Source organism: Aphis gossypii, chromosome 3 (assembly GCF_020184175.1).
Source record: "Aphis gossypii isolate Hap1 chromosome 3, ASM2018417v2, whole genome shotgun sequence".
Taxonomy (NCBI): Eukaryota; Metazoa; Arthropoda; class Insecta; order Hemiptera; family Aphididae; genus Aphis; species Aphis gossypii.
Window position 1 is genome coordinate 20,858,378 of NC_065532.1, and position 17,900 is coordinate 20,876,277.

A 17,900-nucleotide genomic window follows, 5' to 3' on the forward strand; every position below is an offset into this window, starting at 1 on the left:
AATGAACTTATAACTTTGGAAAAGAATTAAATGAGCAAACTGATTAAAGAATATAAGCAATTAACGGAGCTATAAATAGAATATTGATGAAAGCAAGTTATTGATAGCCTTAATGAGAATAATCATCTAGAATCTTGTTATCTTTTTTATAAACCTATGTTGTTTGAAGATTGGAACAACGTACCGCTTCTTTTTACGACAATTTTCAAGTTTCTAAAGTGCATCACTTCATTACTCCATTTTTAAATATTTACTATCTGAAACTTGTTTTGATAATAATTTATTTTTAAAAAATGTATTAAAAAAATATTAATATAATACTATGCTATTATGGTCGTTATTACAAAATGTGGTTGATAAAAAAAATGAAAAATAATTTACTGCCGCCGTATAATACAGTACTATCGATCACGTTTTTATAATACGAGACAAAATTTTAGAAAAAAATAACACAAAAATTGGCAAGGAAAATGAGTGTCTCGTGTTCAAAATAACAGTAACAAAAACAAATAGGTAGCACTACGCACAAATACTAGTTGGCAGCGGTGTGTGTGTGTGTGTGTGTGTGTGTGTGTGTGTGTGTGTGTGGTGGTTTTTTTTAATATTTCGTAAAGGAACAAAAAGATGAACGCGTGAAAGGATGACGTGTCCTCATAGCTCTATAAATATATGCATACACATTTTAATTTGCATACATCTTTCTCGCGTCTTCTTACTGTGAAGCAGTGATGAACGGCCTTTCGATTTTTTTTTCAGTTCTATTTTTTATTCTGATCTTCTGTTTTTCGTTCCGCAGAGTTGTATTTTGCGGCGTTCAATCAAAGGGTCGGCGCGCGCAATTCTACGTCCCAAGGGGGCAAACTACTACGATGACGTGGAACCCGTAAAAGCCACGTGTTTCTATCTCATTTCGTTATAACATAACAACATGACGCAGCGTACAAATAAATACAATATCTATGAACGACTAGGCAGCAGGACGTATCGCGGAGATCTGACGATATTATGTAGAAATCAAATATAAAAAAAAAGTATTTGATATTTTCTCCGACGCACTGAAAAATATTGAATCATAATATACATATGTATATGTTTTTGGTTGTTTCTCGGTTGTAATCCAACAAAATAAAATATATAATATATAGTGCAGAAAAAATTCATGATTTCAAAGTATATGGCTTATCGCATAACGCAAAATCAGTTAACAAAACACTGTTTTTTATTGATGTTTGCAGGTTGCCATAGTAAGAAAACAAATTGTCGTATTCAACCCTAAAAACATGTATATGCTGGTTAATATTATGTCTCCTCGCGATAAATAATATCTTATGTATCTACACTCACACAAAACATATAATACATGCAATACATAATATATTTGAACTTATACCATGTAAGAGATATCTAACATATTTTTGAGTTAAATTTTATTCCCGGTTTACCATATAGATAATATAAATCCCGTACAATATTGTACAGTATTTCAATTGAACAATAAACGACTAATTGTAGAAGTCAATGTTTCCCAAAATTTTGCCATGGCTGTTTCTAATTTCTATATGATGTTTCCTTAAGCACCCATATTATCATAATATTATCGAAATGTTGTACATAGTTACATCATTTTTTTTTTTTTATTATTATTATGACGTTTTACTATCAATGCACAACATATATTATATGATGTACAATGTACATATATGTATGATACATACATTCGATATCGAATGAGAGTTTCGGAGAAACATCAAGCGCATTCATTTCATTAACGTATTATTAATTATATTTATAATTTTCTATTCTAATTTAACACATAAACAATGAATACATTATTCATTGTATACTTAACATAATTATAATATAATTACTTATAATCTGTGTATTTTTCCCGGACAAATGTTTAGAAAACTCTGTAACTAAAATAACTTTGCTGAGTAGACCGAAAAATTCTGAAATTAAAAAATAGAAATGAAAGAGTTTTAACATTAAAATGGGAGTTGAGTATTAGAAGTTTGGGAAACAATTGTATAAAGATATTTTTCCTGACTTTTGTTATTTCCAAGAACTTATAGTTTCATGGTAAACGAGAATTCGTATCAGAGACTAGCAACAGTTGACCATCTATATAGTATGTTGAGCTGGATCAACATTTTTTTTCAACAGTTACAGTTTCCACAGCAACCAATTAATAATTTATATTATATCAATTATATCGATTATTGACTTAAATATTTCACATTATAACCAAAAACACGTATTATATAATAAAATATTTTTCAGTGCAACGGAAAGATTGTCAAAAAATATGTGTTAAAAATACTTAAAACAAATTTATAGCTACCATTTTATACAACTTTTAGTTTGGTTTTGATACTTCAAAATACAAAATTCAATTGAAATTAAGATTTTCACATTGTTCATGAAATTTTAAATTATATAAATACATTTGTAAAATACTTACAATTTTTCCTATGATTTCTTATTAAATTTTAATCAACGGTTATATTTAACAGATATACTATGAATGTTTCAACATATAAGCATAAGTCCCTGACACTTGATTACTGTGTAACCAGTATTTTAAAGAGTATTTCATAATAAAAAAAATATTACTAATTTGTAGTACGGCGTAATGCATAGGCAAAATTGATACAGTACTGTGCAAAACAACATTGTCAACACTAATCAATATTAATTATCTTTATATTAATCCTCATTCTATGTTTATTATTTTTTGATACCTTATCAGTGTAATTTTAATCATAATCAAAACTATTAAACATTATTAGTGAAATATATTTATATATACTTTTAAAGTTTGGATTTTGTTAAAACTTAAAATACATTATTTTCACAATATAACAATATTTGTATTTTATTTAATTTTTTTTTTAATTTGATTAAAATGTTAAAACTTACAATTTCATCATTGAGCCCAAAATACGTTCATTTAAATACAACGTATAAAGCTAGAAATCAAGAATTTCCTTTATCAGTAAAAATGATCGAATGTACCATTTCATGGAGCAGTTCTTGATATATGTTTTACGTTACTGGAATACTAAAATCATAAAATTCAACCATTTAAAATAAATTATATAATATTTTTCTAAGTAAAATAAACAATATGAACAAAAACTAATTCTATAAAGCTTAAATTAAATTCTTCGGTAAGAGTAAATATCCAAACATAATGACGTTTCAGTGTTATAAAATAAACCTATCACAGATTATGTTAAGTGGACTTTTACAACTAATCTGATTTCCTTACTCAATAAGATATTATTTGCTCTATAAATAATTACCTACAAAAAGTTTAAAAGCTTCATACATTTTAATATAATTCTATGTCATGTATTATATTTGAGGACCATAGCTATTGGAAAACTCACGATAATGTATTTTTTGTTTAAGTATTATATTGTGTATCGTAGTATGAAATCCATTTATCGAAGTGTTGTCAAAACTATTTGAAGAAACAAACAAGTGAATTGCATTATATTAAATCAATAACAATCAGACTACACGTTTATACAGAGGAATACTGTGTCATAAAATATTCTCACAATTCCAAAATATAGTGGAAAATATAATGGACGATTTTTAAAATAATTCAAAGGATTAGAAAATATAAATTTTAAATGCTTATAAAAATATTGATGAAAGAACAGCTTATTAGATATCTACTATCTACAATAAAACTTTCAAAAATGTACGATCTGCGTTAACAATTAAAATAATAAATATTTATTCTAAATGTCTATAAATAACTCAAAAAGATTCAAAATATTTTGGTAACTACTCGTATATCAATGTTGAAAAAAGAAGCATTTATTCGACTACTTTTCGTATAGTACACGTACATACACTCAATATATAAAATACACATCATTGTAAAATAAAATATTTATCTCTCCACTTAGAATTTAAAAAAAATACAAATTGATGTGATCAAAATAAAACAAAAATATAGTCATCATATACATTTATATATTTATAGAATACAATCTGTCTAAGATTAGACTAGTATATTATCGGTGATAAAATCATAAAAATTAAAAGTTTTTATCGGACATAAAAATATTTTATGACAAAAAGTTGTAGGTATCTTATTTTAATTCAAAAACTAATTAACTATAATTCATAACTTCATAACTATACGTTTACTGTTTTTTTGTTTAAACATTCTTTGTAATATTGAATTAGTTAAGACGCCAATATCTCTATAGGAACGTATTTCAATTGTTTAGTTTCATTAACAATTATTTTTAAATTCTCGATGATTTAAATGGTATTTCAGAAGTTTCTAATTTTGAAATAGTACTAACTACAAAAAAAAAAAACCGGAAAAAACATGACCAAAAATTAATAAGAACTAGTTATAAAAATTAATAAAAAAAATTAATTAAAATTAAATTAAAAAAAAAAAATCATGTATTTTCCTAGATTTAAAGTAGTGAAGCTGATTCTATGTCCGACAGAAAAATTATATGTATAATATATAGAAACGAACTTACTATATACACTGAATGGTGATCGGCGCATACTCTAAACTGGAAATTTCAAATTACAACGCTAAATCTTAAATTTTGAAATGGTCGATGTCGATGTTATATTAAGCACACTGGTCTTATAGGTACTGAGGGCTATTATGTAGATCGATAATCTATATGTTTAATAAAATTTAAAATAATAATAATAATCAAGCCGATAACGAAAACAATAATAATCCAATATAATAGTCCATATTCCGGGTTTTTACATTTTTTATTAATTAATTTTAGATAAGTGACAGAAAAACGGAAATTTTTTACGCAAAACAAGTTTTCGACCAAATCGATTGATTTTTTTATATGGTTGTAACTCAAAAACCGATCTTTATAAATACTTGAAATTTTTACTATATGTTTATATTAGTATTAATTATATACAGTTAAATTTTCAAAATATTTTTTTTTGTAATGTTTTGTATTTATATCTAAGATTAAAAAATTCAACATATTTACTTATTTTCATATGTCTTCTTTTAAATAGCTATAGAGAAAACTCGAAGCGTAATTGTAGAAAAAATGTTATGAGCGATTGAATTTTAAATTTTTATGAAATTCCATATGTACTGCCATTTGTATCTATATTATATATCGAATCATTGTCGTTTGATATCAAAAGATGTAAGACCTTAATATCTTATCGAATCGCTCGTCATAAAATACAAAAATGAACACGGAAATTTCACAATATTACACAATAAGTGCATTTAATTGTAAAATAGCCTGACCCGTCCTATTTAAAATAAAAAAAATAATCAACTTATTTAAAATATAATTAAACGCACACATTTGTCGAGATTTTTAAAATTATACTTCGTTACGAATAATTTCATCAATTGGAATCTAATGCTAAGATAAGAACTAAACAAAGTTAAGAAAAATTTGTCAAATCTAGTTTTTTTAAGAATCCTAAATTTACTAAGTCATAGTCCTTTTCAAAATGTATGCATGCCATGTATATCATACTAAGTTGTACTTGTACAGTTTAACTGTTTTTAACTTATTGAACATAAAAATAATAAAACGATGAGGTACTTATTTATTATGTAATACAAGGTAACTATGTATTTATTTTAACACTGATGTTAATAAATACAATAGATAGAATTAATTATTAATACGAATATGATACATAACATAATGTTAACAATATAATATGATATATTAGAAATTAATACCTAAAAAATTTTTGAAATCTAAAATAAAACTTACATGATTACACAATCCTAATCGTGTAGCTATAATCATGAACTTGCCCAATTTTTATAATTATCTATTTTCAACGCACATAATATTGTTGATTTACGTTAAGTACTATACATAATAATTACGAGATTGCGTGATAAACTTTTCTTTTTTCGGGAAGAATAGTAAACGTACAAAACATAAATATATGAATGTGATTACTTTTTACGTTTTTATCGAGATTTATATTAGAAATAACAATCGAAATATAAATTATTATATTTTGAAATATAGTATTCTATTGTAAACATCACAATAAAACTTTCACGTCTTATTGAATTTACGTGGTTATCAATACATGTAATGTGCATTTAATTTTAGTTGTATGCAAATCAGATTGGTCGTACGGACTTTTTATGTCGATCAAATAATTTAACTGATAACATTAAACGTGCCGTCAATGCACTACACTAAAGCATCGAAATCTATTTAATAATAATGATGATCTGTTTTATATATTATTTCAGTCATAGAGAGAAAATTTGGTGACAAATGCGAAACCAACGACGACTGTCATTTCAACGGGTCAATATGTAGAATTGACCGGAACAACAAAAAGTGTCTGTGTCAACCCGAATTTGAGGCCACCAACCATATCGACAAATGCGGACATAGTACGTGTTATGTAGTTTATATTATAACTATGCATTTATATTGATTTTCATTGTTTTTTTTCAACTTAATTGCAATATTACACTTGCGTATTATTACACATTTTATAATCGTTTACGTAGACATGCGTGCTAGAACCGATTATAATACACAGCTAAGGCAGTGTTTGTGGGTACAAAAAAAAAATCAAGTTTTTGTTCCCCTTTAAAGTAACTTCATCAAATTACTAGTGCAACTCTATAATAAACTCCTGCCAAGTGCCAATGCACAGAGTTCTGTCAATAAGAATTTACTGTTCATATTAGCTGTGCAAAACTAATCAAAATCTTCCGGAAAAATAGAAACAAAAACTCAACGTTTCGTAATATTATAAAACCAGACATTTTTTTTCTTTTTTCTTTTTGAATCTAAACCTCAAGAAAAAAATTAATTTTTATTGATTTGATATAAAAATAACTTTCACGCGTTATGTTATTTTTTTTTTATAAATTTAAAAATGGTATGATTTTGACAGAAATATAATAGACTGTTTTATTTATAATATTAATACAGCTTAATCGTAGGGATATACTTAGGTTAAAAACCATATTTTAAAATTTTTGGAATTTACAATACTATGTACTTGGGGATTATTTATAATTGTATATAAAATAAGTATTCACTTTTGAATCGTGAACCATTAACATAACGTACCATAATAATATAAGAAACATCAATTAACTTTTTTATACTCAACTTTTAAAAGTTAATCATTGTACAATAGATTATTGTTTAACTTTAATATTTTTTAAGTGGCTTTAAATTACATTTAAATATTTTATATTTATATTCCACCTGCTTTTTCTATATAAGATTAAACCCGAACCTAACCTAATCTTCTATTTTTTCATGCTTCTCAAAACATATAACTAATTTTCTTTCAATTTGCTTGGAAATTTTCTATATAACATTATATATATTTTTATTTATTCAAGTACCTTTTATTTATATAATATTATGTAACTATAAATAATATTATCTTTTAAGAAAAAAATAATTCAGCCCTTTTGATAATAAATAATATGAATAACGCAATTTTTGTGTTAGTTCCGTTATTCGATAGGAAAAATTAATTTTCCATTTTCATGTTTACAACAGCATAGATGATGCAATATTATCACAAGTTGGAATAGGAACTAGAAAATATTCGTGTTCAAAACGCTAAAAATTGTATAAGCTGTATGTAAATTAGATTTATTTTGAATTAATTTTCATAGTAATGTAGTAATATACAGTTCAGAAATATTTCCTATAAAACAAAAATGTATATTAATTGGTATTGTATTAATAAACGTTATTTCTTTATGTTGCATAGAAATTAAAAATAAAATAATACTTACGGTAGAAATGGTAAGATAATAATATATATGCGTATAAAACATATTATATTATATGTAATTTCTTAAAATATTATTTCCCTTTGCAATTCGAACAAATTAACAACCTTTAAGGTTTTTGAAAAATCATTGCACACGTACAGCTGGATCATTTTCGTATTTAATGTGTCTGTTTATTATACAAACCCGAGACGGGACGTGATCCGAATACTATTTTTTTTTTTTTTTGGTAACTTAAATCCATGCCAAGTAATTTACTGTTAAAAAAAAAATTACGTATATATACATAATATCTATATATTTGAATGTAAATAAATTACACTTAAATAATCTTCCATTTTATAGACGTAAAAAAAAAAAATCTAACAAAAACCTGACTCTATTACTAAAAGTATAAGTGACGACTTAATATAGATGCAATAATGGTCTCTCTTGATTTTGATATTTTACATACATCCTCATGTATAATATGGACAGAGGTGCACATATTATTACATAGTGTTTTTCACTCCGAATAGAAAATCACGGTTGAGACATTATTATATAAATAACACATTTTTATGTTCTCCGTCAAATCGCAACATTTCGATCACAACTCAAATGGTTTTAAGTTTTTATTACTCTTACTTATAAATAACATTAACGATCCAATACTGTGACTGACGTCTTTATAGCCGTTTGTTATATACCTTATGTGAATTGAGAATAACGACCCGAAACCACTGGTAATTTATATTATACATATATTTAGAGTTCTTTGGTTTTTTTTTTTAGCAAAACATTCGACAAAACCTTTTTATTTCAAACTGTAAAATGCTAGTTACGTCCTACGCAAATCAGTTGTAAAGTGCAAGTTGACTCAAGGTTCATATATTATACATTATATTATAAGAACGTTTACATCGTTGATATTGTATTTTTTTTCTTTAATTTTTAATAAATAAAGAAGTTTCTATGCGTCAAATAAAACTTTTAACTATACAAAACTTTTTCTGTTCGTTTTTTAAAATCTAATAAGCATATTAGCAGTTTTATTTATTCTCTTAGGTACTGTAGTAACGTCGGTTTATCGAATAAACTTAAAATGTACAAATGCATACCATTATATTATATTCAATACTTAATGAATAATTATTATTGAATTAATTGTTTTTTCTTATATAAGTAAAAATATATTAGTGTTAATATATTTTAGTGATAAGTAATACCTACTAAATTCTTGTATCTAAAAAATAATGCTGAAAGTTTTAAAAATAAATTTTTATTTACAGTAAGATGATTCGCAAATGTCTCTCTTCTAAAAAATAATTTACAGAAACGATCCGAATTGAGGTCAAGATTTAAAAAGCTTTTAGAAACTCCGTTTGTCAATCATCATTTGAAATATATTTAAACACCCTTGATTCGATAAAAAAAAAAAACTAAAAAAGGTTAAAACCAATAAATGTCTTAACACTCTTAACTATAGTGAAGACTTGAAACATTCTTGAAGAACAGGAAGCATTAAAAAATAAATAAATAAAAAACAAAAAAAAACATTTTTTCAACGACGAAATCGTTGATGCGAACATCGTTGTCTAACACATTTAACATTCTTTTATACATAATTACTGTCTAAAAAAAAATATTTTAATCTATTGCAACATGTCCAATTATACGCGTGAGTCCACGCGAAAAACAAATCGTGTGCACCGTGCCGAATACAAACATTTTGAAATCACATTATTGCCTTCCGGAACTCCTGTCGAAAATCCTTCGTCCAATTTCTACCCAGCACCGTCTTGCCTATGTCTAAATCTCCACCACGATAATTATTTCAGACTTTTGGGTAATTTCGTATTTATCTGATCGACACCGATCGCGTGACGTTTTTGCGGTTTCCTCGTGGCATGCACTTATATGTATATTGTATTATGTACGTACCTACGTTATATTTTATGGTATAATTTTCAAAAGTAGATATCTGCATTTGCGTTTGCGACGATATTAAACATAGCTACTCGTACTTCGTACCTTCTAAAACCACACCAACAAAAGTCAATTTGACTGTTAAATACCACAGCTGAAGTACAACTCAAGTCTAACATGCAACATCAAAAACATATAATATTATATAATTATATAATTGGGTATTAAGAGTTTTTAATTAAAAAATATTATATGTAATAATTTTTAATTAAATTCTCCAGATACCAAAGAATAATTTGTTTAAAATTAAATACGCATACTTTGGAACTGTTTTTGTACGGACAATAATTATAACCCAAAGCCAAAAAGGATTTTAATTCTAAAATGCTTAATTTAAGAGTGAAGCGGATTACCTTTGACTTAATTCTTTAACTAATATTTTAAAAAAGAAAAAATACACGGACAAAATCATATGAATAATAATAATAAAAATGATTTTAAATTTATATTTTTATTAAAAATATATTAGTTTAAATAAAACGTCGAATATTAGAGATAAAAGGCCGTTGTTATTGTAAATCATTGATATATTATTTGACATTGTATAGTTATATTATAAGAAAACTTTTTTTTTTATACATATAACTTATTCGTTTTTTTTATTAACACAATTTTAAAAAAACATTATCTAAATATTATACACAAAATATATATACTTACTTTTTTTCTCGGTTATTAACTAGCTTCCAAGTTTCCTATCATTTTGTTATTCGACTGAAACAAACACAATTGCTCATGCTATATGATATCATAATAATAATAAATTATTCTATTGTTTAAAATGTATTTATTTAGTTTCAAACTTTTTCAATTATATTTATAAACTATTTTTTATTTTTTTATTTTTAATAAGAATAAATAAACTTTATTTACATATTCATGTCTGTAAAAAATTGATCAAAACGCAATATTGTGTAAAACTCTGTATCACTAAAAAGGTAAGTATTTTTACTATACAAGACAGAGTAAGGATACTTATACAGTAATGCTCATTGATAACACGATAAAAAAAATATATTAAAAATTTAAACTAAATTATCTTTTTCTCTCATTTGAATGCAAAAAATGCATGTTAACTATATGCATATCAGTTTTTATAGTTTTTCAAAAGTAATGTACTAAACTGATGATTTATAGCTAGATACATAAAATAATGATAACTTACATGAAAAATATTCAGTTAACATTATATTATTATATTATTGTTATATTGTTTATGTGAAAGATGTACCACAGATTAATATTGTTGAAATTAGGTATGTCGTACCTACTGTATCGTATAATAAATGTATTTTTGATATATTTAAAAAATTTACTTTTAAATCTTATAATAAATTAACTCGGATTATCACTGTTATCAGTAGGTTAACATAATTTTATCATTAAAGCAAAATTTTGTAAAAACATTAAGAGGACGATTATTTATTGAATCTGTTTAAATCTAGACAGCTTTAAGTAAAAAAAAAAAAAAATTGTTGTTATTCGATGATTAAGGTCTGTAAAAATGATATTTACATGATTAATTTAAAATTAATAAAATATGCTTATCAATATTTTTTATTATTTGACTATGAAAAAAAAACTGGTTACATAGTGAAATAGTTAATCACACCCACAACTATAAATTCAAAAATTTTCCATGATTAATATTTACTATGAGCTATAAAATATAATTTAAAATTATCATAATAATATCATATCGCCAGGTAGTATCATCCAGTTTAAATATAAACGTTTTCTACGACAAAAGACACAGAACCAAAGTTCAGACACTTTAAGCCTTACGAAAAAAATAAATAAAATGAAATAATAATAAATTATAAAATGCATATGTCAATTAACTATACTATGAACTTGCAAGGTTCATAGTATTAATATTATGGAATGTAAATTTGCCACGACTTGACAGGTGTAAGCATAACAAATCGGTGTGTGACTTCCTCTTTTAAAACATGACAATCTATAAGCATAATACCTATGTGTTATTATATTTGATTTATTATGTCAAAAGAAAGACTCTGTTTTGTATAGTATATTTAACATGCGTAGATATTACACTTTTTCCATTATTTATTCTAGAAAATGTATTACTTTCGTTATAGCCTTATATGACATTATTTTTATCTTAACTAAATATTTCCACGAAGGCTGATAAAATACACATTTCTCTATTATAACGCAATTTGTGCCCACTGAATTTTAATTAAATTTGAATAATAGATTCGTTAGTTTTTTATTTATTATATTACCATCTTTTTTTTATTTTCTACCGACATGAATCATTATTTTATTGTTAGATATTGCTAGGTCCGGTTCATACATAATGTAGTTTTTATTTACCTATCAAACAGTGGTAATTCATTGAGTCAGTATTATTTTAAAAATAATTCACAATATGTTATATTTGTAAAAAATATATACTTTACAACACTACATGATTCAATAATGTTTTTAAAATAATTATTCTCTGTATTATAATCATATAGTATATGATAATATATTGTATATCGGATAATACGGTATTTGTGCTTTATAATATTATGATACACACGTCATAATATTTAATTGAACACACACACTCTCTCTCTCTCTCTCTCTCTCTCTCTATTTATATAATATAATGTATACAAATTTGTTCGATGCTATTATTTTATCAAATTATTGAGCAATGAAAAAATAATAAATATTATAAATTTGAATATTGATACAATTTATAGATATTTTCATATTTTCTTCTACAGATGAAAATAAATTTCTTTAACACAATATGTATAGTACACTGTATAGTAAAAACAACAATAATAATAATATGTTATATGAAATAAAAAAAAAAACAAATGCTCTTCGTATACACATAGTAGTAAATAATATAATATAATGACTCTTTTGTACGTATTATTATGTGTTTCGTATAAAATAAATTACAATAAAAAAAACTACCGGCGGGGTTCTAGTTGGATCAATGGTGCCTATACTGTACACGTATACCCACCACAAAGGTTATACCGCCGTAAAGGGGTAAGACACACGCAATCTCGCTCCAGAGGTCACGTTTTCGGGTAGACGACCTCGAGATCCAAATGCGAAACAAGAAACTGTTTTCGAACACTCGACGCCCGACGGCTAATCATTCGGACAAAGATCCCAAACTGTTGAAACTAACGATGTCTAATTTTTGGAAAAACATATTTAATTCGACTTTAAGCCACGACACATACAAAACGGAACGATAAATTACGGACCGAGTGAGAATTCGATTCTACGCAATATCCCTTTCGTTACGAAACTACATTACTGCACGTTTGCGCGTCATCGGCGTTCACGATAGGCAATATACCATTACAATAATAGTATATAAATTTTATTTATTAAACTTGATTAAAATCGCATAACATTTTTTTAAGTATGGTCATACATTTTATTACAAACAAAATCCAGTGTACCGCAAACGTGTGATGCGTATATAATGATTTTATTATCAAAAAATAAATAATTAATATTTTTTGAATTTGTACACAAAATTCATTCACATTTAAACATTTAAATTATCCTTAAACATATTAAAATCGGCCGTTTTTCAATATATGATTTTATACGATTTTCCTTATCAAATTTTCCATGTAAAGAATATCTAAAATTAAATTTTTATACTTTCCCGCAATAATACAATATTGAATTTATTAATTTTATGTTAGTAAAATAATAACAAATAATATGATTGTATTGAATGCACGTTTCTCAAAACAAAAACTATAAAAACTTAAAGGAACCACTCTTCGTAATATGACAAAGATAGATCAGATCATAATATAATAAATTGCATCGTCAAACACGAAACACGATAACCCGCTAGTATCATTTTTTTTCATTTCTATTGAAGATAACATATTATTATATAATATATTTTATCATAAACTGGTTATAGGGGTCATGTTGCAGAAGTAAATAACAATAAAACATTATTATTTATGAACTTATAAACGATTTGTTTGAAAACTGCAAGTACGACGTTGTCATGTCGGCGTGACCAAACCCAATACACTTATACGGTTGGAGTGGTTTTTTGTAAAATTGTCTTTTCTGAAATTTTCATATCGTAATATTATGTAAGCTGCATGTCGTCTCGTTAATTTTTTCCCGTCATTCAATTCAAAAACGAATCAGTGTTCAAATTATCAATGTATTTTATTCCAAAACCATACTTTTGTCGACTGTACACAAAAAAAAATTATTTAAAAGACACCCGTTTTAATGAGAAAAAAAACCATCCATATAATACGATTTGTACCAGATTTTTAGGAAATTGGAAAAAACGAAATACACGACCGATGTACTGTTGCGCGGTATATACCGTTGGGATGCGTGTTTTTTTGTTGTTATTTCGACGTCTGTGGGAGACGATAATAAATCATTGAATCCTACAAACAATTATTCCGAACGGAGCTATCGGTTTCCCAAAACAATAATAATATAGTGGTCGTGTTATTGGCTAAAACGTATGTACGCTCGCCGATTTCCTACGCAGTGTTTTCGTTTTGTTTTTTTCGCCGCTCTCGATCCTTGTTGAATTTTCAATCTACGTAAAAGAGAGGATAAAACGATTCACGATTTTATTAACGTCCGTGAATTCAAACGTCACGTGTCGTCGTAAAACTATTTATTGTAGCTCCCTCGCCACATATGTTTTATCAAAATCTAAAACGGTTATAATATATGTGTGATACAGTACTGTTATAAATAAGTAAATTGAACGCGCATGATTATTTAGCCCCAACCGTATATCTATTATTTTCGTAAACGAAGGGTTTGCAACAAAAACCCAGACATGTCTACTTTTTAAGACTTCTCAGCACAATCAAAAAACACTTTTATAATTGGATTTTTTTGAACAAAATTATATTTATTTACAAAGTTTTGAATTCTATGAAAAATACTGAACGTGTACAGTAATTTTTGATTTGTCTATATTCTACACAAATCGTATATAAATTTAACAAACTTGACACCTTACATTAATTTTCTGGTTTTTCCTTTAGATTTTATTTAACTATTTTGTTTTCATGAAATAATATTTTACCTAAAACATATCTATATTTGACATAAATCGAGTTGAAAATGCATACTTATTTTGTTTGCCTATTATGTTAGTGTGGCTATTATTTACGAAAAAAATCATAGAAGTCTTATCTGACTTATCTGATTCTTGCACCTATACACACTGAACCAATAAAAACTATATTTACATATAACGGATTAATCCACTTATTCCTTGTAAAAAATATTTTTTTTATTCCGTAAAAAAGTGTGATTTTGAAAAATTGAAATTTCTGGATTTTATGGCAAACCCTTCAAATTTTTGTGTATCTACGTCATTTTCGCGTTAAAATATTTGCACCGCATCAATAACGATGCGATAATATATATTATTATAACGCCTGCTCGCACGCATAAATCATATTATTATAATATTGTACAACACATCGATCAACGAAACTAACTGACGTTCTGTACGCTTGTCCTAAACGTACTTACACCTACTTACGTGCACATTTATATCACATTAAGACGTATGCCCATCGTACGCGTTCACTTTATACACCGAAAACACGACACTTACACGTTTGACTGTCTTAGATATAAACGGAATGATTATTTATCACTAAACAGCCATTTTTTCGGCAAATGGTATACGCTTTAAAAATTCTTTTTTATTTACGTTATTTAAACTAAAACTCACAACACTATGGAACATTTTTAGAAAAATATATTATTTTTTTTTATATTTTTATCGTTATACAATTTTTTCCAATGACAACATACATTTTCATATTATGTTTCTTTTGTTGACTTAAAATAGCGTAATTAAAAGTAATGTCAAAAACTCATTAATTTACTGGTAAAATGACTGGATGAGTGATAAAATAATCGTTTTTTACGGTACGTTACGCACACGGAAGTGGAAGTCGTCGTCGTCATCGTCGGGAGATCACCAGATGTGGCGTATTCATCCATCGTTCTCGCCTCCTCCTGTCAGACCTGAATTAAACGTCAACGGGTCAAGAAGATTTCCCAGTTCGGTTTTCATTCGGACGTGTTAGATTTTCTCGCGATATTACTACAAACTAGCTAGTACCTACTTACTCAAATGTGTATTACGATAATAATCGTCGATAGTCTCGCACGTTTGATCTATCTCACCACCGACAAAAAGCCAACAACTGCGTATAGTAAGAGTCTACTATATTATATTATAGACGTCTGAAACTCGCATTTCTGGTAACTATATACTTATATATCTCGAGGGAAAAAAATAAAAGAAGACATTGAGTCGAATAAAATTTATTGTTAACTGCTGGAAGACCGAAGTCTCAAACGAACAGCTGTGTTGGTTCGCTCACAATAATACGCACAGAGATGGAATGCGTTTTGGAATTGACCGACTGGGAAAACCACGCACCGAGCAATTACGTCGATGCGGCTAAAATAACACGAACTTCACCGATATTGCAAAATGTCGGAAAAGTGGCGGAAAAGTATTTTAGCTTTCGGTGTAGTGTATAATCAGTCCAGTGTTTGTTATACAGCATTATTTGTATTGTCTGCAATACGCACGTGGTCATTATCGTCGACGCCTGAACTTTTGACCCGAGGTGGCCTATGAATAATGATTTTAAAAAAATTTTCTGATAAAATTTTAAGTGTTTTCAATAGACATCGGTAAAAACACGGATCACTAGTACGTCAAACTTCCAATTTTCGTATTGATTCGGATATATTACTAGGTATATTGGTGCAAAACTGATTATTATCGATAATGTACAATTTACAAACTAATTCAATTAACGATTACAGCCTCAGGTTCGTTTTAATTATAATATACAGTCGGTTATAACACGAACTACAATAATAAAAATTGACATTATAAATTGTAATAATAATTTGACAGAATAATAATTAAAAAAATTAAAAATAAATTCGTCTAAAATCGGTCGCTCGGTACAATAATTTACAATATGTACACAATTAATGTCAGAGATGTTTTTCAAAAATATGTTATTGCAATACATCAATAAATACTAAATAAAATTTTTCATAAAATTTTATTTCCACGACGAAAAGTTGACTATTTACTATTATTTTTTTTGAATAATATTTTTATGGTTTTGAATTTATCGTTCTTATATCACCCAACCTACTGGCTCCACAAGATTGTCCATTCAAACATCCAGATAGTTCGAATGTCCGTATAAAGGTTGATACAAAAAAATAATAATATTACAATATTAAGTAATTTAACTAACCATACTAATCATAATACGTTTCCATCATACAATAAGCCATCGTGTTGTGCAAATGGTTTAGTTTGTTACACAATTCAGTCAATCGTGCTCACGTAGTGACCTCATATAATATCATAACAATTTTAACCTCTGTTATAAATGTAATTATGCAATTATAAATCTATCAAAAATTTAACATAAATAATGAATGATTTTCAAATAGTTTCACGCAGTATAAATTTAATTTAAGCGCCAACGTAAAAAATGGTATTATTATTCACCAATAATTATTCAGTTAAAATTCTATTGGTATGCACGATTCAAAAGTCAATAAATAATTTAATAAAAATGACGTAATTATTCAATATAAAATATGAACTGTGACTCGTGAATTCGAGTATAATTCAACAAATGATCTAATCCTTATACAGTCGTTATTAAAATTGGTAATAGGTTTACCTCCAATGCAAATAAGTTGGATATCCTTTAAATTATTACATATTCCGAAATTCAATCAACCTGTAGAAGATAACAAGATCGTTTTCTTAAGTGTACTAGTTATAATTTTTTTTTCTGTGGTCCATTTAACCAAACAAAAACAATATGTACCAGGTGTACCTTAATATAGATCAGAAAATATGTAAAAGTTTTCCAAATCATAATAAAATGTACGAATTGATTTCTGATAAAAATTACTTACTATCATACAACTGCTTGAATTGGTTCACGTACACATAAAAATTTTAATTGATGACTTTGATCTTTCACCAAAAATCCAAGCAGAATTTTCATCTTTTTCAGAACGAACTTCAAATTGTTATAAGTAAACCATTTGACGGAAAACTTATTTCTGAAATTTAATTCATCCG

At 26.5% G+C, this 17,900-nt stretch overlaps 1 protein-coding gene across 5 annotated transcripts in view; it reads left to right on the forward strand.

Moving 5' to 3' along the window:
- Positions 1 to 17,900, forward strand: part of LOC114132062 (uncharacterized) — a 76,587-nt gene that overhangs the window by 48,725 nt on the left and 9,962 nt on the right. For all 5 annotated transcript variants that reach the window (XM_027997442.2, XM_027997440.2, XM_027997441.2 and 2 more), the window contains one exon: positions 6,263 to 6,409. In XM_027997442.2, coding sequence (XP_027853243.1) covers positions 6,263 to 6,409 — 147 coding nt within the window. The remainder of the gene's footprint in view (positions 1 to 6,262; positions 6,410 to 17,900) is intronic.